Genomic DNA, 25,418 nt, shown 5'->3' with positions numbered 1-25,418 from the left:
TGAAGCCATTAATAATAAAAAATCAAAACATGTTTCAATAAAACTTTGCCATTACAATGCCATTGCCACAATAATGAATGACAGTTATTTGCTTTGACAGGACTATGACAAAACTTTGTCAGCTATTGACCATGGACCTATATAATAGGGACAAGACATATTGTTCTATACGTACAATTGCTTATAGAAATAGCACCCATTTTGACGGCACACACATAAATATATATCTGTCTCGTTTTTACTCAGCACTGTAACCCATAGCAAAAAAAGATGACAGTATTTCAGTACGTACATAAAGTGTTCCATGAAAATACGTAAATACGTAATGCGGCCGAAAATCCGCCATGTTTAGTTCCCCAAATGTCATTGTCTGTCAGTTCAGCCGGTACTTGTCCTGTCTAAAAGTCGTGGTGAAAATTAAAATTATTAATTATCTTTCAATATTTTGCTTGTGATTGAAAATAATTGAAGCCAAATGTGAATAATTACGTCGCGAATATGCCAGTGTATAGTGTATTAGGGTGCGGCATAAGAAAACCACCAAATCAGCCATCTTTAACCTTACACAGGTACGCTATCATTTACATGAAAAATATTGGTTATTGTTAATGTTCCTGGGAAATGTAAGGATGTTTCACATTATAAATAGCAAGGTTCTTCTGTGCAGTTATAGATCATGAAGTGATTGGATTTATTTAACTATATTTTTACGCTTAAATAATGTAAACATTTCAGCTAGGGTTGTACTTTATTTATCGACTTTGATATCGATATATTATGATTGCCTATTTATATTTTCTTATTTTATCATGCTACCCCGCTTCAAACCAACTAAATTATCTTAATTTAATAATTAAATCATTTTTTATAGGTTACCAAGAAATGAACATAAAAAGAAAGTGTCTGGAGATGGAGATCCTGACCGACTCTCGGGAGCACTAGGGTAACTCGGGGCCGTGGGGTCGTTACTCCACAAGCTGCCCTGCGGGCTTTTTTATATCATTATTATATTTTTTTTATATAATTCGACATTAAGAGACCATATACTTACATATAGTTGTAATTTATAAAATGGTTAATGTATTGTTATTATTTTTGCTTGTATGTAAATTCAATGTTGACGTATAAAAATGCCCTTGTGGCCTATTTGCTGAATAAATGTTGAAGAAGTTGAAGAGCGGAAGTCATTCCTTATTTTTGTAATAAAAAAAATGTTCTGAAGGTGTTTTGTTTTTTTTTCACCCGTCGCTTAATAAGCTTGAATTTTGTATCGCTCTCACTTATAGATACGGCGCACCAAGGTCGAGGTGCAGTGCGGTAGTGTGTTACAGACTTTAGGGTTAGCAACACAACAAAATTGATTGTAATGGAGAGGTAAAGTCCAAGAAAAACACGTACACTTATTCTGACATCCAAAACAGATGGCGCTCACTAAGTTGTCAAACGTCAACTTTTGAAAATCAGAGTTACCGCAAAAATCGCAATATGTATTGCGTAGTACAGCGTCATCTCGTTTACCTGTCAAATTTGAAGCACGAAATTGTCCTAGACTCCACACATCTTACTCAATCAAAGTATCTTTTCACATAACAATATACTAATAAAGAATTTTTATTTATTTACTTACTTCCTATTAAAACATAAACTCCACAAATAATACATACTTAGTATTTTAAATAAAATGAGCCGAGAACGTTAAAAAGTTATCGATGTATCGATAAAACCTAGTAACAGTAAAAATCTTCTGGGCAGCACTAAAACCGCCATGTTTAGTTCTAAGATGACGTCACAGTGGCACGCATTATTCGTTGACGTTTCACTTCCATAGGTTTCATATTTCAGTGCTATTGACAGATGTTTGCTGACATCAAGTATAATGTTGCCAGACCGAAACATAACCACAGACTAGCAGCTTAAAAGATGTAACAGACTCAGCTACCGCACCGGACCGGGACCTTGGTGCGCTCCAAATATCTCTTTCTCGCTTTAACTTATAGAGGTGTCCTTAAATATCTCTTTCTCACTTTAACTTATAGAAGTGTCCTTAACGCACGTATGGCGACCACCTTAGACACTACCGATACGTGCGCCGCCTACACCAAGGTCGCGGTGTGGTGCAACAGTCTGTTATGGTTTTAAAGCACTAGATCATAGACAGATGTACCGCGCCAGGGCTATAACCGCAAAAATCGAAGTTCGCAAATTGCGGGGATTTTTCTCTGTCACTCTTATTACGCCTTCATTGGAGTAAAAGAGAAAGATCCCCGCAATTTGCGAATTTCGATTTTCGCGGTAGCCGCTCAGAACCTTGGTGTGGTACAACTGGTACAAGGCATGTAAAAGGCCAAAGAAAATTGTTTATATCCATTATAAGGAATAACACAATAATAAATTGTACCTATTTTAAATTAAGCATAACAAAAATATTATCCTGGAATAAGATGGGAATGGCAGAGCAAATTGCCACGTGTTCAGTTTTCTGCGTTCACACATTCGCTCATGAATGAAAAATATTTACGTTTCGGTGGAATTCTTATATGTACAATATTAATTTGAATGTTTTTAAATGGTTTTTTAACTTTATGTTAGATACCTACTTGATTGTGTGAGAAATTGGATCGTGGAAGCACTGCTTAATAGAATATGAAGTATTTTACACTGGCAACTCTATTAATCCATAGACATTGTAGTTTCCATTCCGCCTTTGACGTCTCCTCCTTTTTCTTTCGGCCATTAACGCCGAAAGTTTGGTGTTCACATTGAGTCACGGATCCATTCGTGGCCCTTAGATCACTTATTTAAAATCCATTCAAGATGGTGCAGAAGAAGGTAAAACCTATACGTGTTTAGTTAAATAATATATTTTATGTCGAGATTTAGCCAAAACTTCACTTTTCTTAAAATGTCGTCGGGTCCTACCTTGGAACTTAAGTGTTTCGCGTGATGATTATTTTCTCTACATGTAAGTCGTGTAACTAAGTGGTACCCGTAACTAGCTTTTCGGTGTTCATTAATTATATCCCCTATTTATATTTCCCGTGTTATATCATTAGAATTACAAGTTTGCGTCTAAACACTGCGACATAACCTAGAAATATACCATGATGTTAACTTCTCAATGAGTGCCATGATTACACTATTTTATCACCAAGATCGCTGAAGAACTGCAAGTTAAACACAGTATTTACAGTTTCCCTTCTTTTACTGAAAGTGTTGTTAATTATTTCAGCCCAAAAAGAAGGTCGGGAAGAAGATCGCGGCCGCTCCGCTGGTCGTTAAGAAGGTTGAGCCCAAGAAGGTAGTTAACCCACTCTTCGAAAAGAGGGCCAAGAACTTCGCTATTGGTAAGTGCTAACCATTATAATTACGTGTTTGAAATACAATGTGATCTGCAATATACCCAGTGACTGGTGAAACTAAAGAAAATGTGTATTGTTTGGAACGAAACAACGTGGTCGCATTGTTTTTTGAACCTAAATAATTATAGGTTACGTCTAAACATTCGCTTTGTGAATTGATCAGTGATGAATTTACTCTAAACCCATTTAAAGATGTAACTTTGTGAGTTCTAACATGATTTTTACTTATCTACTGATGTCAATTCGTATAGCAAATGTTATTTCCCTGGATCTAAATGATGCAAACCAAACAATCTGAAACAGCCATGTGGTTGCAAATATAACGAGCTTTTTAACACTGACAAGATCCTCATAATTATTTATTGCTCTGGTTTGATGACAATTAATTTATTTTTACTTAATTGTTGGGAGTTTCAATTGAATAAGTTATTTAGATGGTTTATAAGAAATATTAACTCAACTCGAAGGAAGGGAATGATTTTAGTAGTATATATTTGTGTCGGGGAGTACCTGGCATGTTTCTTTTGTGTTCCATTGTTGAGTGGTTTAAACTACTGAGCACATTTAAATATATGAGGATTCCTATACTGAGGAAGTTCTATAAAAAGTGTGGTTTTTCTCCAATATCTCTAACAGCAAGTAGGTATTTAGTGTTAGGCATCCTTACATCATAAAGGGGCCCACTGATTAACTGTCAAAATTTTGTTCTAACTGACAGGCCGATACCGTCCGGCGGACTGTTAATAAGTGGGCCCCTTAACTAAGCAGCTCTATTAGTTATTTCCTAACATTACTGGTACTATAATTTGTATAGTAGGTGCAAATTGTTTTTCATGAAGGATACAAGTTATTCCATAATTTAACATACAGGTAGATGGAAATTATGTTTGTGTACTTCATACTGATTGAATGTAAACCCAGCTCCAAACTTGCATGGCCGCTTATGAATCCATTCATAATGGTTTTATGTAATTTTGCAGCTTGTACGGGAACTTATATGGTCTGGCTGCCAAAAGATGTGTGTTACCTTAACACTTTCAGTGCCAAGCTCCTCATTTCCTTGGAAGTGAATATGTTAAGAAATGGACTTTTTGTGTTGTCGATGAATTTACTTGTTAGGTAATGAATATACAAGTTTTCGCAGGCAGACCCTTTCATGTCGTACTGGTGTGGATGTTTATAGCCTTTCAGTGTTGGCTGATAATTTGTGATAAGAGAATGTTCACTAGTTTAACATGTTCACTGCGGGTTGAGATTGAAAGACCCCAGGCAATTACGAGCTACACTAATTGCCGCAGTGAAGGTGTTAATGAGTAAGGACATAACTCACTATTTATGGGTACTATAGTTAACTCAAAAATAAATAATAATCATACATTGTTCAGCCAACACTGCTTAATTTAAATTATATGATGCAATGCGCACAGCGACTTAATAAAATTGGATCATGAAATAGTTCATTGGTTCACAACTAAAACTCGCTAGTCCCTACATCCTCTAGTGTGCCACTGTCCTAATACTAGTACTAACTAATCATTAGTAAAAAGAACAGTCCCTTTTTTTTGGTCACTTTTAAAACAAAGCAAATTAAAGTATGTTTCCTCATACTATGGATTCAAAATTCACTGCCGATTTTTCTTGTATGGTGGGCCGCTAGAGTATGTAGGTATAATACCTAGGCCACACATTTGACGAGTGGCATGGGAAGCAGGCAGAGACGTAGTGTGGGCGCGCTACTCGTCGTCGGCCGCCATACTGCCCTGCATACTTCCCTCACTACTTCCCATACCACTTGTCGAGTGTGTGGCCGGGGTATAACACATTTACCAGTAGAAGTGACTAGGCAAGCCTGAATGCTCCTAACATGTTGTTCAGATCATTTTGAACTGCTTAGGTACTTTTAACCTTTTGAACGCCACAGACGGCAATTGACGTCAACGCAAAATCGTGACGACTCCAAAGACAGCATTTGACGTCGATCGTTTTTTGATGAAAATCTACTGAAAAACACCCCACTTTTAGGTTGGCATTGTTTATTCACAAAACGAAATTTTACCCCCGTGGCGTCAGTGGCACGGCAAATGGATGCGCCGTTTGGCGTTCAAAAGGTTCAAGATCTCTGTTTATTATTACTGTAATACTAGGGAGTGTTGACAGATTTGCTAGTCAGTTTTAGGTAGACACTGACCATCTGAGGCACATGTCAACATAACCTCACTTGCCAAGCGATCATTCATCAATTTCATTAATTCTAAGGCTTTGCGATATCCATCTACCTACCTGTATGATGTTTTGGCAGCCAAACCTTGTTTTTGTCTAAACTAATTAGTCCAGTCGTCATCGGCTGAGGTGCTCATAATATCTGAACACGGACTCTAGTGCCTTGACAACAGAAGCGTGCTCAGATATTTGTGAGAATCTTAGCTGGGCGGATATATCTGATGGGGACTGTATAGGCCATACTAGTTTAGGAAATACAAGGAAAATCTTGATGTAACTTGGGACAATATAAGCAGGTCTAAACAGACTGGGCTCTGAACCCAGAACTAGCTTCAAAACAATACACAAATGTTAGAAATTGTACTACTTGGTAGCTAATAAAAATGTTTCATGTAATTGTCTACCTCCAGTCTGCACTGACTTGAACAAAATAAAAAGTAGCTATTTAGGGTTAGGTTAGGTTAGAATTCTAAAATGTGACTAAAACCCCCAAATCAGAAGCAATAAATATCAGAAATAATCTTTATTATATACCTGCACACACTTGTTCCGACCAACTTTAACCCGCTACCATCCCGCAGGCCAGGACATCCAGCCCACGCGCGACCTGTCCCGCTTCGTCCGCTGGCCGAAATACATCCGCATCCAGCGGCAAAAGGCGGTGCTGCAGCGCCGGCTCAAGGTGCCGCCGCCAATCAACCAGTTCACTCAGACCTTGGACAAGACCACAGGTGATTTATGACTTAGTATTTTTAACTTCATCTACGTTGAAGTTGCCAAAAGTAGGTGCCTTATAGGTTAAATGCTTATGGGTGCATCAACATTTATTTTGTTGTTATCCCATTACCTAGTTTACAATAGTAGCATAGTTTGTTAGAAGAAATGTTATAGGTCTGTACTGTGTTCTAGTAATATGCTAAGTAGATGACCCATTATGGAAAGGGCTTATAACTGCCATAAAAGTGTATGTTTGGTTATTTTTAATATGTATCATAAAACCTAGGTAGAAGTCCTGTATTTCTTACCAGGAAACCGGCCACCAAATTAAAATGTCATTACTTCAGTGATAAGTGATTTCAAACATACATTCAAGTGGAAACTATTTTTAATAAAGTTGTGCACTCAATAACAATAAATCTTAATAAGTATAAACAAATCAACGCGTGTGTGATGTCTCTAGAGAGAAACATACCATACAATTCTAAACTGTATTTTTACTTTTACATGATGAATATCCAAATGCAACTATGAATAATCTGTGATTATCATAAACAATACGAGCTTTTTAACTCTGAAGCCAACAACTCCCCACTACCATTGATATTCATACTATACAGCCACTAACTACGTTGTTTGTGTTTCAGCTAAGGGCCTTTTCAAGATCCTGGAGAAATACAGACCCGAGACGCAGGCCGTCCGGAAAGAGCGCCTAAAGAAGGCTGCTGAGGCCAAGGTATGCACAAATATTCACGTCTCTAAATAAAAAAAGTTGAGATAAATATTTATTTGAAATAAATTATGCCAGCAGCATCACAATGAATAATAATAATTAAAAAATATGTATTTTAATTATAATTGGACAACTGTATCTACTGAACTTGAAATTATGTTCATTGTCTGTGGATGTGTCAGTCTTGGACAAAAGATTCCACTGAATTTATGAGCTACTTTTTTTTTCTTTTGAGAATTTACTTTCTAGAAAACCACTGCAACTACAAAATCTGTGAGGCTTCCCTGACATAAAACGAATTCAAAAGAAATGATTGTAATTAGTAATCATAATTCATATTTGTTCCTTAAAACGTATGTACCTGATGCATAACAACACTTCCTGAAGGCCATGACGACCTCTAACCACCAAGATCTCTGATGCCACTACTCCTCCAACCCTCCCTCACAGTCCACAACTCTCCACTAACCACCACTCTTGTGCAGGTCGCCAAGAAAGATGAGCCCCTGCCCAAGAGGCCCAACACCATCCGCTCTGGCACCAACACTGTGACCAAGCTGGTGGAAAAGAAGAAGGCACAGCTAGTGGTCATCGCCCATGATGTCGACCCTATTGAGGTAAGGCACACTATTTTACTGTTGTTTGATGTTAATCGGTCTGTTAAATGTGGTCGGTGCAACTGGGCCTTGTGGCCTCTCATTTATGCGGTCATAGTTAATAAACAGATCAGTATAGTACACTACTGGCCAGGCACTATTAATAGCAAGCTTTGTTAATAGCTCAGTTGGTTAGATTGGAACGGTTTCCAAAGTGTTGCAAGTTCGAATCACGCTTGAGGAGGCTATTTTACCATTTGGTCAGAGTGTACGAAAGGGGGGCCGTTTCTGGGACTTAGATTTTTTTTGATGTTGTGTCATTATAACACCTATTTTTTATTGTGTAATCGTAGACAACATGGTAAAATAAGCATGTTTTGTAGGAATAACTTTTCTCTAAAGTCAAAAATGGCCGAGATATTTGACACGAAAATTGGGATATTTGACCCGAAAGTTGCTGTGTAATTACGTTTTTTGGGTTGTTGAAAAAAAAAATAACCTCGAAGACTAAGGCGGGAGCTTTGCTTAGTCTTCTAACCTAACCATATCCAAGTCGGCTCTGTCCAGGAAGGTCTTGCTCGCTCGCTTCACTCGCTCGCTGCCACTGGCTTCAAATATTAAAATATACATTATAAAAAGTCCAACAACTCGGCCAGTTTTAATTTTAGAGTAAAGTTTTTCTAATAAAAGATGCTTATTTTGATGTGATTTACACATTACAATCATTTAAAATATATGTTATAATGACACCACTCTCGATGAAAATTTTACAAGTCCCAGCTCCCTTTAAAAACACCAATCTTTGGAGGCGTCTAACTCGGCCATTTTTAATTTTATAGAAAAGTTGTTCTAATAAAAGATGCTTATTTTCACGTGATCTACACATTACAATCATTTAAAAGTGGTGTCATAATGACACCACTTTGCAAAAAAAATTTCTAAGTCCCAGCCCCCCCTTTGCTACACCCCAACCTACCATTTTTTCTTAGTAGTGTCATAGCCACAGCTGTCACTCAATTTGAAGACCATACTCTGCACTTAAAACTTAAGATCAGAGTCATGGCTTACAAGGAAGGGTACACAACTGTCCGACTCCGATTTGATTTATTTTGATATATGTTATAGAGTAGTCTAAAATAACGGACACGTATTTTTTTTAGCTGCCCAAACTGAACCTGTTAGGAGAAAATGGCCTTCAGAGTACTGAAAATTGATTATTAAAAGTATATTTATTATATATTTTTTTTATATAAAAAATGAGTTTTTGGTGAAATGACAAAACACGTCCCCATTCTTTATTCATGTTCTCCAACATATAACGAAACCAGTAATTAATTTTTTTTTTTGAACATGTCTCTTCTCAGAAATTAGAAGATTTGGTCAATTTTCAGTACTTTGAATGCCACTTTCTCCTAACAGGTTGAGTTTGGGCAGCTAAAAAAAATACGTGTCCGTTATTTTAGACTACTCTATAACATATATCAAAATAAATCAAATCGGAGTCGGACAGTTGGGTACCCTTCCTTGTTAGTTCCTTCATAATTGAAAATCTATAAAACTTGGTTCTTAAGTGTTTTTGTCTAAGCTCATTTATAGACAGTGCGAGAACTCGCATGCGAGTTATATTACATTGCAGTATTTGATCGGTCGACTGAGGGTGTAATCTCAATAGTCCACAATGTAACCATCCTGCGTAAAATCTGTATATTTGTAGCTGTGATGTTAGAATTTCTTCACCTGAGGCTTTTGAACAAGATTCACTAGCTGCATGAAGACCCTTGACTCTGAGCTACCATCTCCCTCCCATCCCACAATAGACCCTATCACCATAGCCTTACGTGTGATATCTGTTCGCAGCTGGTCCTGTTCCTGCCGGCCCTGTGCCGCAAGATGGGCGTGCCCTACTGCATCGTCAAGGGCAAGTCCCGCCTTGGCGCGCTAGTGCACCGCAAGACGTGCACGTGCTTGGCACTCACACACGTTCGTATTCTTACATCTTATTCTTATACTTGTACATGTAGGTGGATATCTTTAATAGGGCGATATTTCACGGTGAGAGGAACAGATTTAACTATAAATGCAAATATATTAGTTTGTTACATAAGGCTTTTGCTTGCGAGACGATTTATATTTCGTTCTCTTTACTACCAACAAATCATGTTTGCTAAGGACCACTTGCACCATTCCACTACCCCGGGGATAACTACCCTGTTAAACCTGGAGTTACCATGGTTACCAGTACATTTTGACACTGGGTTAATGGTTTACATACTTAACCCCGGGTTAGTGGGATGGTGCAAGTGGCCGTTAGTGTTATGTAAATCTCAAGCCTATTTCAAAACAAATGTAAGCTTTTTAATTACAAAAATACTATTTCTTAGAATCTATAAATTTTACAGAAATTATCAAATTTGACATTAATCGTATTTAAATATACAGTGAAAGGAATATTAAATGTGAACTGAGACTCAAAATGCAAAACTGAAACACTGTTTGATGCCTGATCGTCATTTAACAATTAATCAAAGCCGTTTCTCTTCTAAAAACCTGACATGATGATTATGTTATTTGCTATCTGAGTGCCATGATGTCAACTCATCTACCACCAATAGATTTATCTGAGGCTTCCCCCATTCGCTTCTACCCAACCCTCCAAGTACAGAGTAATATATGACATGTTTGTACAGGTGGAGGCGGGTGACCGCGCGGCCTTCACCAAGGCCGTGGAAGCCATCCGGACGAACTTCAACGAGCGGTACGAGGAGCTGCGCAGGCACTGGGGCGGCGGCGTGCTCGGGAACAAGTCCAACGCGCGCATCGCCAAGCTGGAGAAGGCCAAGGCGCGCGAGCTCGCGCAGAAGCAGGGTTGACCTGAATAAATCTTAATGCGTAGCGGTTGTTTTATTTGGATGGTGTTAGAACTCTCGCGTAGAATTATAGTCCCTATGACAGTATATTTTTATATTTTATAAGTTAAGCACATTTATTTATTTATGAACGTAACATTTAAGTAATAAAAATAATGCGAAGACATATTTTACCGATTAGTTTTTAAATTAGGCCCAAGGGCACTTGAAGAACTGTCTCAGGGACCATCATTCCATGCGAGGGGCATAAAGGAGCATTATATAGCTGGTCAAACAACTTTGTCAGTAGAAAAAGGCGATGTCTATGAGATGATAGATAATCCTTCGTGCCTACATTTTTTTGCCGCTTTTTTTCTACTGACGGAAATGGTTTGCCTTTGCACTGCGTGTGCTATCAAAATCTTAGAGGATATAACCAAACTGAGTAGCCATTAACAGGCCCTCTGTCGAAAATAGGCGGCCAATGGTCATACACATTGTATGGACTGACGTTGATCTGACATGGCTATTGTTACGTTACATATACATTTGACGTGCCCCTCCCCCGCAAAAACCGGCAGACTATTTTGTACCGAAAATTACAGATATGGCGTCTCCGTTTGGTTATCCTCTTAAGATCAAAATCGTTGCAGACTTTTCTTGGACTAAGACTATTAACACGTTCCCTGTGCATGCATCATATGTGTAACATTTTAGGGTGCATATGATACGTGCATGCACCATTAATGATGCACGACCCCATATAAACTTAAAGCATTGCCAAAATTTACAGGTGTGAGCTAGGTCTTTTTTATTTGCATCAAAAGGTTCACAGCCAGTATGTGCATGCAAATAAAAAAGACCTAGCTCACACGTGTAAATTTTGGCAATGCTTACGTTTATACGGGGTTGTGCATCATTAGTGCATGCACGTATCATATGTACCCTAAAATGCTACACATATGATGCATGCACAGGGAACGTGTTAATCCAGTAACTATGTCGAATTTTGTAACCTGGCTCTTTTGCGTCAAATCCGGTAGTTCTGATTTTTTACAGACTTATTTATGATGAATGCCCTTCGAGCAACACCGGCTTCCGACACAAAGTGAATGCCCAATGAATAATACAAGTTTGTGACTTCGAGCGCCGAACACAACTTTGTCAAATATCGAAAAATCCGCGAAAATTTCGGTATTCTTTTAGATTTGGGCGATTATAACCCTAAAGGACTAGTTTTTGATAGTACCTTCTCAGGACGTTTTTATTGTGGACTAAATTTGCTACAATACGAGACTATAATTGTCTCTGTACATCTAGTAGTTTCCGAAAAAAAACCTTTCAAATTTTATAATGTTTTGAAATTGTATTCTTAGGGTAGGTATATAGGCGGGTTCTTTGTCGGGTGTACGCTCGTAGCGCCTAATTTAACTACCAGGATCAAGTCCCAGTCCTTTTAGGTGGCGACGGCTGGACCAATTTTGATGTAAAAAGTGGGCCCCATAGGCTTCAAGGTAAATCTCTGTTACGCTGACGTCTATCAAATGTCACAATAAATCAGTAGGCTGTCTTTTGTCATTTTTAGAGTACTAGCGACCCGCCCCGGCTTTGCACGGGTTACACAAAACAACAAATTATATACCTAAACCTTCCTCAAGAATCACTCTATTTATAGGTGAAAACCGCATGAAAATCTGTTCAGTAGTTTTTGTGTTTATCGCGAACATACATACCTACACACTTACAGACTGACGCAACGGGGGACTTGATGCTTAGTGTGTTTCACTGGTTACTTCTGAATATTCGTGATTTATTGTGATTCTAATTTAGGGAAAAATCTTCCTATGGTGTTAAATTGTGTGTGTCTGTCATGTGATGTGTTATGTGTGCTTGATTTCAAGATGCTGATCTAAGTCAGTGGTGTCTGCGGTCACAGAATAAATAATAGTATGTACTAGGTACAGAAGCTACAGAAGACTCACTCTCTAACAAAACGCGTCTGTTACGATCAGCACAGATATGGCCGCTAGGTGGCTACAGCGCCACGCGCGGCTTATGGTTTTCCCCAAAATTGGTGTGGAACGGATGTTCTTTTAGCTAGTAGTACCTGTAGCAAAGCGACGAAATCGCGGAGTGAGCCACGCCTGCTGCGGTGCAGATTTCCGAAATGCCAATAAACCAGCAATAAACACGTTAATGCGGCTGGTTGGCGGTTCGTGCTCGGGTACTCGTAAGTTTGGATCTCATTTGAGCCAAATTTGAGCACTTCGAAAGTACTGTCAGGGCCACATTTACTCTGGGACATCTCTGGGAGCTTTACCCTGGCCGCAGACGTTCGGAATTTTCATTTGGTTTTCGTACGGAATGACGGATGGGAAAGGGACGTCGCTCTACAAATGCATAGCGCTGTCTAGCTTGCACATGTCATTCCGTAAGGAAAATTCCGAACGTCTGTGTTAACCGCCATACATCTGCTCACAGCGTTTTGTTATTGGCCTTTCAGTTAAGCTTAAGGCTGCCTTCCCACTGAGGCGGAGATGAGAGGAGACATGCGGGACATTATGCGAATCTCGGGCACATAATAAATAATAGTACGTCATACTAAGCCAAATCTGGGTGAGACTGGCATGTTAAAATTTTGTATTCATTCATTCAATAGCACAGAATAAATAATAGTACTACCGTACAGAAAGGAAACTTCCTACAAAACCGAAGTTTGACAGCGGTTCGTATCTTGCTGTTCCTTTCTAATATATGGCACTATCCCTTTCGGCTATTTAGGGTTGTCAAAATTCAATATCTTATCTGTGGTCGTGTACGCAAAGGGACAAGGGACGTCAAGTTGTGTCAACCCTAATTCGGAGCAATGCTGAGCCGAACGGAGCCAAATTTGCCCGAAGAAAGGAGTTTCGCACCCTTGACAATTAAATAGGTAAAGTAAAGTTCAAGATCATTTAGAACACCTCGCCCGCTTAGCAACTATTGCAGCTGACTGTACCTAGTTACTGTCAAAAGTAAATTCTGCACCTGGTACGTACGCTATATTTATAGTCTATTTTTGTAAAGATTTTATAAAAGGCTGCCACAGGTGCGTTATCATATCTCGGCTTGACGTATTTCTCAACCCTTCTTTATCTAACTTATTCCAAAGCGAACCTTCAGGCCTGGCAACAAGGTCCAGTTTTGAATGTGCATAGTAAATCCTTAAGGTATCCAGTATTAGATTTTAAAATTCATTTCGCGGTGCTACTGGTGCAAGTGATATATGGCATGGACGTGCAACGTGAACCGTATGCTATTGCTATTTCAGGTAAATAGGTAAGAAACCGGATTTTTACCTGTCTCGGAAAACGATGGCTCTTTCGCTCGTATGTTTGGTTGAATTTAAATTGTATGTACAGAATACAAGAGCTTCACTGAATGGTTTAGACCGGCGGTCGGCAACCTGCGGCCCGCGGGCCGCATGCGGCTCGTGAAACTGTCACTTGCGGCCTGCGAGCCTCTCTGGCTATGTAATATTGAGAAACGACAACGTCTGAAAAAGTCATAAATATTATCAAAGTGCGGCCCGCGTCAACTTACTCATCGTTAACTACGCTACTAAAACTACGCAAAAAAAGGTTGCCGACCGCTGGTTTAGACAATTGGTAGACCAACTGTTGATAGCCTCCTATTAGTCGGTAGCCTACGAAGCCGGAGATCCCGGGCTCAAATCCTGGTAAGGGCATTTATTTATTTATTGCATCCATGGTTGTTACATAGTAATAGTAAATTTCACATGGACCCTGGTAGGGCACAGCATTGGTCTTAAATCTAAATTATGCTAGGTAATTACTAATTAGACAGTATTTATTTTTCTAATGAGCACGGATATTTGTTCCTGAGTCATGGGTGTTTTCTATGTAGGTATTTATCGAACGAGCGAGCGAAGCGAAGCGAAGCGAAGCGAAGTTCTTACATTCGACTTTGAACACGCGGCTGGCTAGCGGCACGTCCCGGCATTTCGATATTTTTAAGCTGAACTGGCAGAAGATAGTTTGATACTCAAGAACTTAAGTAAATTTGTTCTAATTTAAATGAAGTTGGGTAAACGTGTAGTCGTGGGCATTATATTTTAGTCATTAAATTATGAGCAGTCCCGATCAAGGGGTTATTGAGCTAGAAGAGCTTAGAAGACCAAAAAGCTGTTTGTGGGAGGTCTTGCTATTGTGGTCATTTTTTTGCAAGAACATGGTCGAGTTTAGTATCAAATGAAAGTGCTGGACTTACACTTTTATAATATCGTTTTTAAATTTACCATTTTGAAATAATTAGCAGGATAAAAATAAAATAGAATAAACATAATACCGGGTGTGGCCTGTAACACGAGCAAATAATTAAAATATAGATCGTACTCCTCAAATGGTGACCCTTTTGTTCAACAACTTTTAATAATTATGAAGTATTTAGAGTCCCTATTTTTCATACAAAATAAATATTATCTGCAATGGACGCCATCGCCACGCCATATCATTGTGATTGACGTTGCTTGTCACGCCTTAAGCATAACAAAATTCGCAGTACATTGCGGGTTTTTACAATAAACTTTAAAGTGTATTAAAAATCAAACCACACGTTATTTTTAAAAGTCGCTGAACAAATGTTGGTCACTATGAGGAGTACAGCCCACAGTTAAATTTTTTGCTCATATTACAGGCCACACCCGGTATATGTATTTGACATTTGACAGGAAATATTTCGGCTTAGCACAGATACAGTTTATTTTAATCTCTATGGTGGTGACATAAATCCAGGGGAGGGACAGCCATATACGAAGCCCTTTATTCGAAAAAATAGCGCCATCTATATTACTTAACGCTAAACTTGTAAACAGCGCTTCAAAATTGATGCAAAAAAGCAAATCTTGTCAGTAGAAAAAGGCGCAAAACTCAAATTTTCTATGAGTCCATATCCCTTCGCGCCTACATTTTTTCTACTGACAAGATCTGCTTGGCCAACTATATTATCTGGGGCACGGCCGTGCCCCTGCCAAGACGAGACAAAGGGCAAAAGGCAGTGCATATATTTTCTCGGCACGTTTCGTCGTATTTTCGAACCCTCGTAGTTTCGGCTTGGATGATGCTAGAGGGCTGAAATTTTTAGTATACCATGGCGTTAGTAAACTTATCAAACACACCAAGTTTTATTAGGCTACCTATTATACTTAAAATTTTATAGATTCTTTAATTTTCACTGTCCGAACCCTATGAAATTCGTGTCATAGAAAATACAGACTACTTCCTGAAGACCTAGAAGGCTGAAATTTGGCATGTAATGATAGGTCTGTATGCTAACACATATGGTGATGAGAAATCTGTAACTTTGGCCCTGCAACCCCTTGAAATGGGGGTACCTAAAATTTGCCGTAAACCTGAAAACATTGGTTCCTGAAGTACTAGAATCGTGAAATTTTGTATGGGAGCAGTGATCGGAGTGCTAATAAAGAAAACACAATAAAAAAAAACGAAAAGTTTTCGAAGTGCAGATTTGAACCAGCTTCACGTAAACCAGCCAAGTAGCGCCCTCTATATTGGCACTGTTTCTTGTCGTAAACTTTTCATAACCTTACTTCCTACAAAGCGAATTTGAAATAGAGGCGGATTGTCATAGTGAATTTACTGCCATCTTTCGACAGATGTTTAAAACTTTTAGAACGCCATTTAACTTTGATCCTTATTCTTTCACTGATATGTGTTAAATTTGTTAAATATCAAAAAGTGTCACCAAGATGATGATCGCTCGAAAAGAATACCTTGTACAGGAGAACAGCCGGAGACCAGAAAATATTTTTGCCGAACTGAAACGGTTACGCTTAGCTCGCACTTCGCACTCGCTTGGTCAATACAAAATAGTACAAATTTTAATTTTATAAATAACCGGCCAAGTGCAAGTCAGACTCGCGCGCTCGAAGGGTTCCGTACCATTACGCAAAAAATGGTAAAAAATTACGTTTGGTGTATGGGAGGCACTTAAATATTTATTACATTCTGTTTTTAGTACATATTTGTTGTTATAGCGGCAGCAGGAATACATCATCTGTAATAAATTGAACATTAAATTTTAACTGTCTAGCTATCACGGTTCATGAAATACAGCCTGGTTACAGACAGATGGACGGACGGATGGACGGACGGACGGACAGACGGACAGACAGACGGACAGACTGACAGCGGAGTCTTAGTAAGAGGGTCCCGGTTTTACCCTTTGGGTACGGAACCCTGAAAATGTCTAATGATATTGAAACCGCTACTTCTTTAGGCGCTGATCTAAATACAATGACTCCGTCATTTTGTAAATTTTCCATAAACTGAATCAAAAAACACGAGAACACAAAATTCATCGTGAATCATTTTTTTAAATTTCTAGAAACATACAATTTGTAATACATACAATAGGGAGTATTGCTGCAATGTTCTGCCGCCAGAGTGCAGCACTAGTGCACCTACTAAACCATAAAGTAACATATACATACTAGGCCTTAAACAGATTTTTACAAGTTTTCACTATGACATTGATGCATCAAGGCGGTTTGTTTACAGGTGGCCTACCGTGAAATTTCGTTATATATGCCTCTCTATCGATCGAATAGGCAAGAGTGATAGAGAGGCAGAAACCGAACTTTCAACTGTCGTGTTTCATGGTAGGCCATATGATTGAGTTAGTGACGCAGAGTTTTGCGTAATATTCCCTATTGTCGTTTCTCATATCGCTAAAGCACGTGGTACGAGGCATGCCGTGGTACGGGGACGGGGCTAAAAAACTGAGACAACTATTACAAAATTATTGTCGACCTTATCATTGCGTTCATGTATGGAGGTTCTAATACAGTAATTAAAGAGTTTTTTGTAAACTGTGACATGACAACTTCAAAAGTCATCAACACGTCGGGTTGTCAAAACAACCCAAAAAATTTGCAAAACTGGTATTAGATTTTCTTTAAAATGGGTTACGATGTTCGAGAGTTGTTAATACACGTGGAACTGCAGCTCAAGGCTTAAGGCTTTATCGGAAACACTTCCCAAATTGACGACATCCACCGGCTTTTCAGTGAGAATAGGCCAATCGCCCCTGGTCAGCCTGAAAGGGCCATGCACGGGACCGTGCCAGTGCAAGTTGAGGAAAGGTTTCTCGAGCACTTTAGACAGGTACCAAACCAACGTCAAGTACCTACTCGTATTATGTGGAGTTAATTAATGTATTATTTTATTAAAATGTGGGGTTTGTATTTAAGTTTAATTTAGTTGGTAATAAAGTCGAATTTAAACCGTTGTGAGACATTACTAACATTGAAGAATTTTACGGTTTAGACTCACTTGTTTTAAGTCACTCGCGCGACATGTTTCGCGATGTGTAGTAGTAGTCAAATGTATAATTTATCCCACCAAAAACATTTCATGTAAAGTGTTGTCAAGACTAGGCGCATAAAGCTTTTACACTAAAAAGATATCAGATCCCGTAGTAGGTACCAAGACTTCTACTCTGTCAGTCCTAACTTTATAAGCTCTAACTGTATAAAGCCAACATCTTGGTCAAACAGTACGGCTTGGCCGTTTCGTTGCTGTCATATGAACAATCCCGTTATGACACTTTCAGAATTTGGAAGACCTGTGTTACTACTTTGCACAACAAGTCCACCGAGGGAGTGTTTATGTGACTGCAACGAAACGGCCAAGCCGTACTGTTTGACCAAGATGTTGGCTTTATACAGTTAGAGCTTATAAAGTTAAGACTGACAGAGTAGAAGTCTTGGTACCTACTACGGGATCTGATATCTTTTTAGTGTAAAAGCTTTATGCGCCTAGTCTTGGCAACACTTTACATGAAATGTTTTTGGTGGGATATATACTACTCTTTGCTTAAATCTATCAGTTAAGGGCTCCACAGACCTTGCAATAAATCCACGCGATCTTTGATCCATTGCCGCCTATAGAGCGATATAAAATAGTAGAAATTAAATAAAATGGAACTCAAAAATGTCCATACTAAATTCTTGCCATGTGTAAGCATTTTACGTCAAAAATATGACAGTTACGTAGAAAGTGGCGACCTCATTTATTTTCTATTATTTTATGTCGCACTATACGAGTACACCGTGTTTTTTTTGATTTCCGTTAATTTCAAGGGTGCATTCCTGAGCTTAAATCAAGTAACTTTCTCAAAGACACCGATGTTCTAATTAAGTCCATTTCGGAGATAATCCATAATTTATTTTTTTCCTATAAGGCCTCTACAAGCGTGTACACTTGCCTTAGGGCCGGCTTACATATTGATTAGTGTTTAGAATGAGTTCATACTTTAGCTACTAAACTTAAGTACAATCTCGGTCGATTGATGTACGAAATGACATTGATATGTCACAGATTTCAATTGTTTGGTTGAGTTAAATGTAATGCCCGTGTTACAACAACGCTATATGCTACATTTAATTACTTTTTAAACAAAAAAAAAACAAAAAAGAAAACAAAAAAAAATTTTTTTTTGAAAATTAACTATGCCATTTAGTTCTTATAAACGTACTTAACTATACCCCGAAGTTAACGGAATTCAATAAAAACACGGTGTTAAGTAGGTGCAACAAAGTCAATCGCTATATAATTTTTGGTTAACCGCGAGTTCTCAGTTCGGGGCGAACTACTAGTATATTATATTCGTTTTCTAAACACCCATAACACATGCCTTATTGAGCTTACTGTTGGACTTAGTCATATTGTGTAATAATGGCCTATAATATTTAGGTATTAAAATTATTATTAAAACAGGAAAAGTGGAAAAACTCACTGTCTCGAGCGAGACTCAAACTCACGATTCCGGGATACTAGTCCAGTGGTCGGCAACAAGCGGCCCGCGGGCCGCATGCGGTCCGCGAACCTCTCACTTGCGGCCCGCGAGCCCCCCCTGGCTGTTTTGTATGTAATATTGTCAAACAACAATGTCTGATAAAGTCACACATATTAACAAAGTGCGGCCCGCGTCAACTTTCTTAACTACTATGTGGCCCTTGGCTGCTATAAGGTTGCCGACCGCTGCTATAGCCCACCGGTCTACTAATTAAGCTACCGAGACTTAAGTACCTACCCTTGACAGCGAATATTTAATACAATTACATATTTACGAGCAACACTTATAGATATTATTATATTTATTACTAGCTGAGGTACCCGGCTTCGCTCAGGGAGCTGACATGAGAATTGTGTGGTGGTTGTAATAGGATAAACTTTAAAATATATTTAGGTATTTTTTTTCTACCTACAATACCTATATACATTTTTTTTCCAGCATAGTCAATAGGGATAACTGGAAGTGTTTGTCGAAAATCTCCTGAGAGTATGAAGGCTTCGAATAGTCCACAATGTTCTAGAATATTCCACAACATTTGAGAATGTTCTGGAACTCTCCACAATGATATAGGATCCTGGATTCTAGGCTATTTACGAATATTTGACAACATTCCAAAATATTCCGGAATGATCTCGAACATTCGAACCTCACAACTGTCTTGCTTTAAATATTTACCCCTACCAATAATAATAATAGGTAGCTTCAACCCTATACAAAAGGCTACGAATTTTCCAGAATATACCACATTTAAAAGTGTTCCTGAATGTTCCACAATGATCTAGAATGTTCTCGAATTTTCGCCAACATTCCAGAATGTTCTGTAAGCTCCACCCACACAAAAAAAGGCTTCGAATGGGTGACAATGTTCCAGAATATTCCACAACATTCGAGAGTGTTCAGGAATATTCCACAATGATCTGGGATGCTCTCAAACATTCCAGAAAGTTCTGAAATGTTGGAGCATGATCTCGAATACTCTTGAATGCTCTGCACTGTTCTAGAAGTGTCTAGAGAGTGAAATTATCTTCAAAAGCTCGCCCTTCAGGTAAAAACAGGAATCTTCTTCATGGAAAGACAAAAAAGGCTTCAAATAGTCCACAATGTTCTAGAACATTCCACAACATTTGAGTGTGTTCTGGAACGTTCCACAATGATCTAGCATCCTGGATTCTAGGCTATTTCCGAATATTCGTCATCATTCCAGAATATTCCGGAATGTTCTTGAACATTCGAAACTCACGACGTTACCACAATAGGTAGCTATGATCCTACAAAAAACCTTCGAATGGTCCAGAATATTCCACAATGATCTGGAATGTTCTCGAATATTCGACAACATTCTAGAATGTTCTGAAATGCTGTGGAATGCTCTCGAATACTCTCAAATGGTCTGGACTGTTCCAGAAATGTTTAGCCTCCGAGACGGCATCGAATGTTCCAGAATATTCCACAACATTCGGAAGTGTTCTGGAATGTTCACAATGATCTAGAAAGTTCTCGAATATTCGCCAACATTCCAGAATGTTCTGATATGCTGTGGAATGTTCTCGAATACTCACAAATGGTCTCGACTGTTCCAGAAATGTCTAGCCTCCGAGACGGCATCGAATGTTCCACAATATTCCACATCATTCGGAAGTGATCTGGAATGTTCACAATGATCTAGAATGTTCTGGAATATTCGCCAACATTCCAGAATGTTCTGATATGCTGTGGAGTACTCTCGAATACTCTCGAATGTTCTGGACTGTTCTAGAAATATCTAGCCTCCGAAACCCGAGACACCTCACCAGGTACACATTTTTGTAGGTATATATTTCGATCTATTCTGAACTTTCTTTCATTAAGTTAAGGTTCAAAATTTAAAAACAAAAACAACTGCTTCTGGGTCTCAGAGGGCGAAACTTTCAGCCCTTATATCTTCAAAAGCACAGCCTTAAGGTAAAAACGGAAAACTTCTTCATGGACGGGAGATAGAGGGCTACCACCCCATATAGCTTCCTTGATCGTATCGGGACTTATTTCAGAGTTTTAGCGGCACGCACATTGTACACTTTCTTTTATTATATATATTGGTTTACTACCTATTTGGGAAATGTACAGGTTATTTGAGTTAATCGATAATACCTACCCTACCTGTAATTAAATGTTGCCACCTAAAATCCGATGGCTGTTTATGTACCCGGTTACATACTTAGGTACTTACACACATAGACTTCTAAAACCATAACTCTTCCCGTGCCTTGGTAGAGACCAAGATAAGTCTGCAACGATTTTGATAGCAAGTATTATTTTAAACGTCAAACTTCTATGAAATTATGACGTATAAATAACACTTGCACAGCGTGTGCTATCAAAAATCTCTGCAGACTTATCTTGGTCTAACTGTAATAAGTTTCCGGCCGGTTTATTCTCTGTTTTACGATGGAAATAAAGAAATTTCGTCACTCGTCATGTGCTGACTTCGCGACATGTGGTTGAAACGTTGCCTGTTTTTATACGGCGGTAAGAAATATTGCAACGTCACTTGGAGCATTCTACTCACTTATTATTTGCAAACGATAGTTTTAAACTAATTATCACCACACCTAAAACTAACAACTATTTTATTTATTACCTATACCTACTATTTAAGTAGGTATACCTACCTAAATGCTTTGAAAACATAAACAAGTAGAGCATTTCATTAAATTTACCTACTGAACCGACCGATTTACACTAATTTAAATACTAGTTAGTACAAAGCAATTATAACATTTTAATATAACTTTTTTAGAACAGTTTTATTGAATTTTTGCAATCGAGCCGTAGGACAGTAGCGATTAAGAGGGGCAGAGCCAGAAAATTAGAAGGGAACAAAACAATGGCTAATCGGCGAAATATACCTCGGCAAAAGCAAACGAGGAGCACCCAATACTCGGTAACTTTTAAACTTGAAACCTTACTTCCAGCGCTCTCAGCAGCAGCGGTCAAAGTTGACCTCCAAGGCTCCCTGACCCTGGGTTCCGAAGTCGCCGAGTTTCTCGCGCACAACCTTCAAGATGAATTCCAAGGGCCCGATGGACGGCGAGCCAACACCGACGCCCTAGAGGAACTAGTCAAAATCGTCAAACACATGAGACCTTGCAAAAACGCCACCATCTTCTGCACACCGAAGTTGGAAAAGCTCATAATAGAATACGCCTCGGACCTGACAACCAGCATCAAGACAGTTTTTGATGGCGTTTTAGAAGATGAACTGTGCAAAGTTAAGTATTTCCAAAAATGTCTGAAGCATATCAGGGATTTTGTCAAAACAGCTGCTTCAGACGAAGATGAGGTATACAGATGGATTAATGTTCTTAAAAAGATTAGTGGTGATTATCTGAAACAGGGGTTGTTACTTGCCAAGCAAGGTTTAGATAAAGCTGAAAGAAATGTAGAAGCAACTAATGTGCTTAAACAGCAACTGGTTTTTACAATCACTGATATTGAGAAGAAATATGAAATTATACTTTGCAAAGACTTCCGTTTATGTCCGTATCAATTCGACGCTACTATATACGTGCAAATTTTACTTAACTTGATAAGAAATATGAAGGAGAATAATGTAAGATTATTTTTAAACCAATTCAAGAGGAAATTTCTTCATGCCCCCATGTTCACGGAAGATATGTTAATGAAGAAGAATTTCGAGGAGGTCTTAAGAGATATGTTGCTGAACAAAACAGTAGATACGAAAGAGATTGTGGTATCCATAACTGATGTCGTTCAGAAACGACTGGCATCAACAGAGTCGAGTGAAAGAGATGCTGCGCTACTGCAGATGATTTTATCCGACATGGACCATATGTATGTTAATAACAAAGACGAACATATTGAAAGGTTCTTGGATGTCGTAAAAGCTTGGTTGAAAAGCGACGATGATAACGCCTTGGGGGATGGCATGGAGGCTTTATACAATGGTTTGGCTTCGCACTTTATAACTCAGCCGAGTGAAATAGTTTTTAAATTGCAGACTGTGGCTCAAGTATTTTTAGGACTCACAGCCACAGCACATTATACTCAGCCTGAAATGAGATAAATATATAAAATCAATTGGTTTTATTGTTTATATTACGAGTATAATATCTATATAATTGAGACCCTAATATGAACTTAGAGTGAGCAATTAATGTCATTAACGGGTCTAACGCGATTCTGAATTACTTTACAATTTTCCGGTTCAGCCAGGTTGCACTATAGTGGTCACGGAAGACTAGGTCTTCTAGTGCAACCTGAAAAAGGAAAAAAAAAAGCGTTAGCACCTGCTTGAGCGTCGGAAAAAGGTAAAGGAGGTAGGAAAGGTAAATGGGAGAGTTTAAAGTGTTATAAAGAGTGAGTGTAAGTAACAAATTATCGTCTAAATATTTTTGGGCCACCTGTATTATTTATAATGAAGGTAAGGCTGCAAAAGCCGTTTCCTCACGCTATACTGCGCGGTCTTGAACTTAAACAATTAAGTAAGTAATTTGGCAACTTAATATTATGTTTAATGAATTCATTAAACTTTTCACGGCGTTAATTTTATGTGTGCCTTGGGAACGCTGTAACGACCACGACCGAGTTGAGCATCTACCGTAATTTTTAACCACCCCTATCCCAATAATCGTTCAAAACTATAGTCCAAATGGTTCAAAACGAACTCGAATTATCTTCGTTTTGGTCTGATTATTTATACCTTGCATTGCGGCAAAGACTAATTACAGCTCCCTTCGGTCGTGTTTTAATTTATCGCCACGCGTTTCGAACTTCCTTCTTTTGACATTGGAAATGTCTTTTCGTTCGCTCCAGTATACGGTCCGATTTCACGAAAAAGTGCGATCCCCTTATATCTCGGAAAGTTGTGAAGATATGATATTACAAAATAGGCTCAAAAGACGCATAATCACGAGAGCTGTAAGGTGCAAAATAATTATTCGAGAAAGTCAAAAACAAAAAAAGTTATGGTCGAAATAGTGAAAATAAAATTCAATTTTTTCCGAATTTTTGATTTTGGTGCTCGATAATTTGGAAACGAAGAATGATATCAAAAATTTGAGAAAAACGGCCCTGTACAATTTAGTCAGCTACAATTTGAGCCTAAAACAAAGACGATCGGGTTAAGGGTTTGCCCTGTAGCCTAACCTTAAAATAGTCAAAAAGTCAGAACGACATTTTTCATAGGACATTTATGACTTCATGTCTCGCAGAGATCGTTATCGGTGTTTGTTGTGAATTATCGGGATTATGACGGCAGAATAACACTTGCACTGCGTGGGCTTTCAAAATCGCTGCAGATTTTTCTTGGTCTAACTCTATCTATCCTGGTTGAGACGGGCGTAGATAACGCACTATTCGACAATCTATGCATTCTTGTGGTGGTGGAAATAGAAATAGAGATAGAGGCAGAGGTAGAGGTAGAGGTAGAGGGAGAGGGAGAGGGAGAGGGAGAGGGAGAGGGAGAGGGAGAGGGAGAGGGAGAGGGAGAGGGAGAGGGAGAGAGAGAGGGAGAGGGAGAGGGAGAGGGAGAGGGAGAGGGAGAGGGAGAGGGAGAGGGAGAGGGAGAGGGAGAGGGAGAGGGAGAGGGAGAGGGAGAGGGAGAGGGAGAGGGAGAGGGAGAGGGAGAGGGAGAGGGAGAGGGAGAGGGAGAGGGAGAGGGAGAGGGAGAGGGAGAGGGAGAGGGAGAGGGAGAGGGAGAGGGAGAGGGAGAGGGAGAGGGAGAGGGAGAGGGAGAGGGAGAGGGAGAGGGAGAGGGAGAGGGAGAGGGAGAGGGAGAGGGAGAGGGAGAGGGAGAGGGAGAGGGAGAGGGAGAGGGAGAGGGAGAGGGAGAGGGAGAGGGAGAGGGAGAGGGAGAGGGAGAGGGAGAGGGAGAGGGAGAGGGAGAGGGAGAGGGAGAGGGAGAGGGAGAGGGAGAGGGAGAGGGAGAGGGAGAGGGAGAGGGAGAGGGAGAGGGAGAGGGAGAGGGAGAGGGAGAGGGAGAGGGAGAGGGAGAGGGAGAGGGAGAGGGAGAGGGAGAGGGAGAGGGAGAGGGAGAGGGAGAGGGAGAGGGAGAGGGAGAGGGAGAGGGAGA

The 25,418-nt window shown here is 39.3% G+C and overlaps 2 protein-coding genes, 1 long non-coding RNA gene and 1 other non-coding gene across 4 annotated transcripts in view; 3 read left to right on the top strand and 1 right to left on the bottom strand.

The window, feature by feature from the left end:
- Positions 1–2,669: 2,669 nt before the first annotated feature.
- Positions 2,670–10,517, top strand: LOC134804297 (large ribosomal subunit protein eL8). Its single transcript, XM_063777306.1, has 7 exons — positions 2,670–2,829; positions 3,230–3,344; positions 6,161–6,310; positions 6,944–7,032; positions 7,515–7,646; positions 9,483–9,605; positions 10,313–10,517. The coding sequence occupies exons 1-7, from the start codon at positions 2,815–2,817 to the stop codon at positions 10,493–10,495; spliced, it is 807 nt and encodes a 268-aa protein (XP_063633376.1). The 5' UTR covers positions 2,670–2,814; the 3' UTR covers positions 10,496–10,517.
- LOC134805381 (small nucleolar RNA SNORD36) lies at positions 3,630–3,706 on the top strand. The gene has a single exon (XR_010146276.1). It is a non-coding gene; the product is annotated as a small nucleolar RNA SNORD36 (small nucleolar RNA).
- Positions 8,703–25,418, bottom strand: part of LOC134804316 (uncharacterized) — a 35,803-nt gene continuing 19,087 nt past the window's right edge. The window contains exon 2 of the long non-coding RNA XR_010146106.1: positions 8,703–8,800. This is a non-coding gene — a long non-coding RNA (uncharacterized LOC134804316). The remainder of the gene's footprint in view (positions 8,801–25,418) is intronic.
- On the top strand, positions 21,780–23,430 carry LOC134804638 (uncharacterized). Its single transcript, XM_063777747.1, has 2 exons — positions 21,780–21,853; positions 22,300–23,430. The coding sequence occupies exons 1-2, from the start codon at positions 21,820–21,822 to the stop codon at positions 23,409–23,411; spliced, it is 1,146 nt and encodes a 381-aa protein (XP_063633817.1). The 5' UTR covers positions 21,780–21,819; the 3' UTR covers positions 23,412–23,430.

The sequence above is a fragment of the Cydia splendana genome, chromosome Z (genome assembly GCF_910591565.1).
Source record: "Cydia splendana chromosome Z, ilCydSple1.2, whole genome shotgun sequence".
Taxonomy (NCBI): domain Eukaryota; kingdom Metazoa; phylum Arthropoda; class Insecta; order Lepidoptera; family Tortricidae; genus Cydia; species Cydia splendana.
This window is presented reverse-complemented; position numbering and strand designations above follow the sequence as displayed.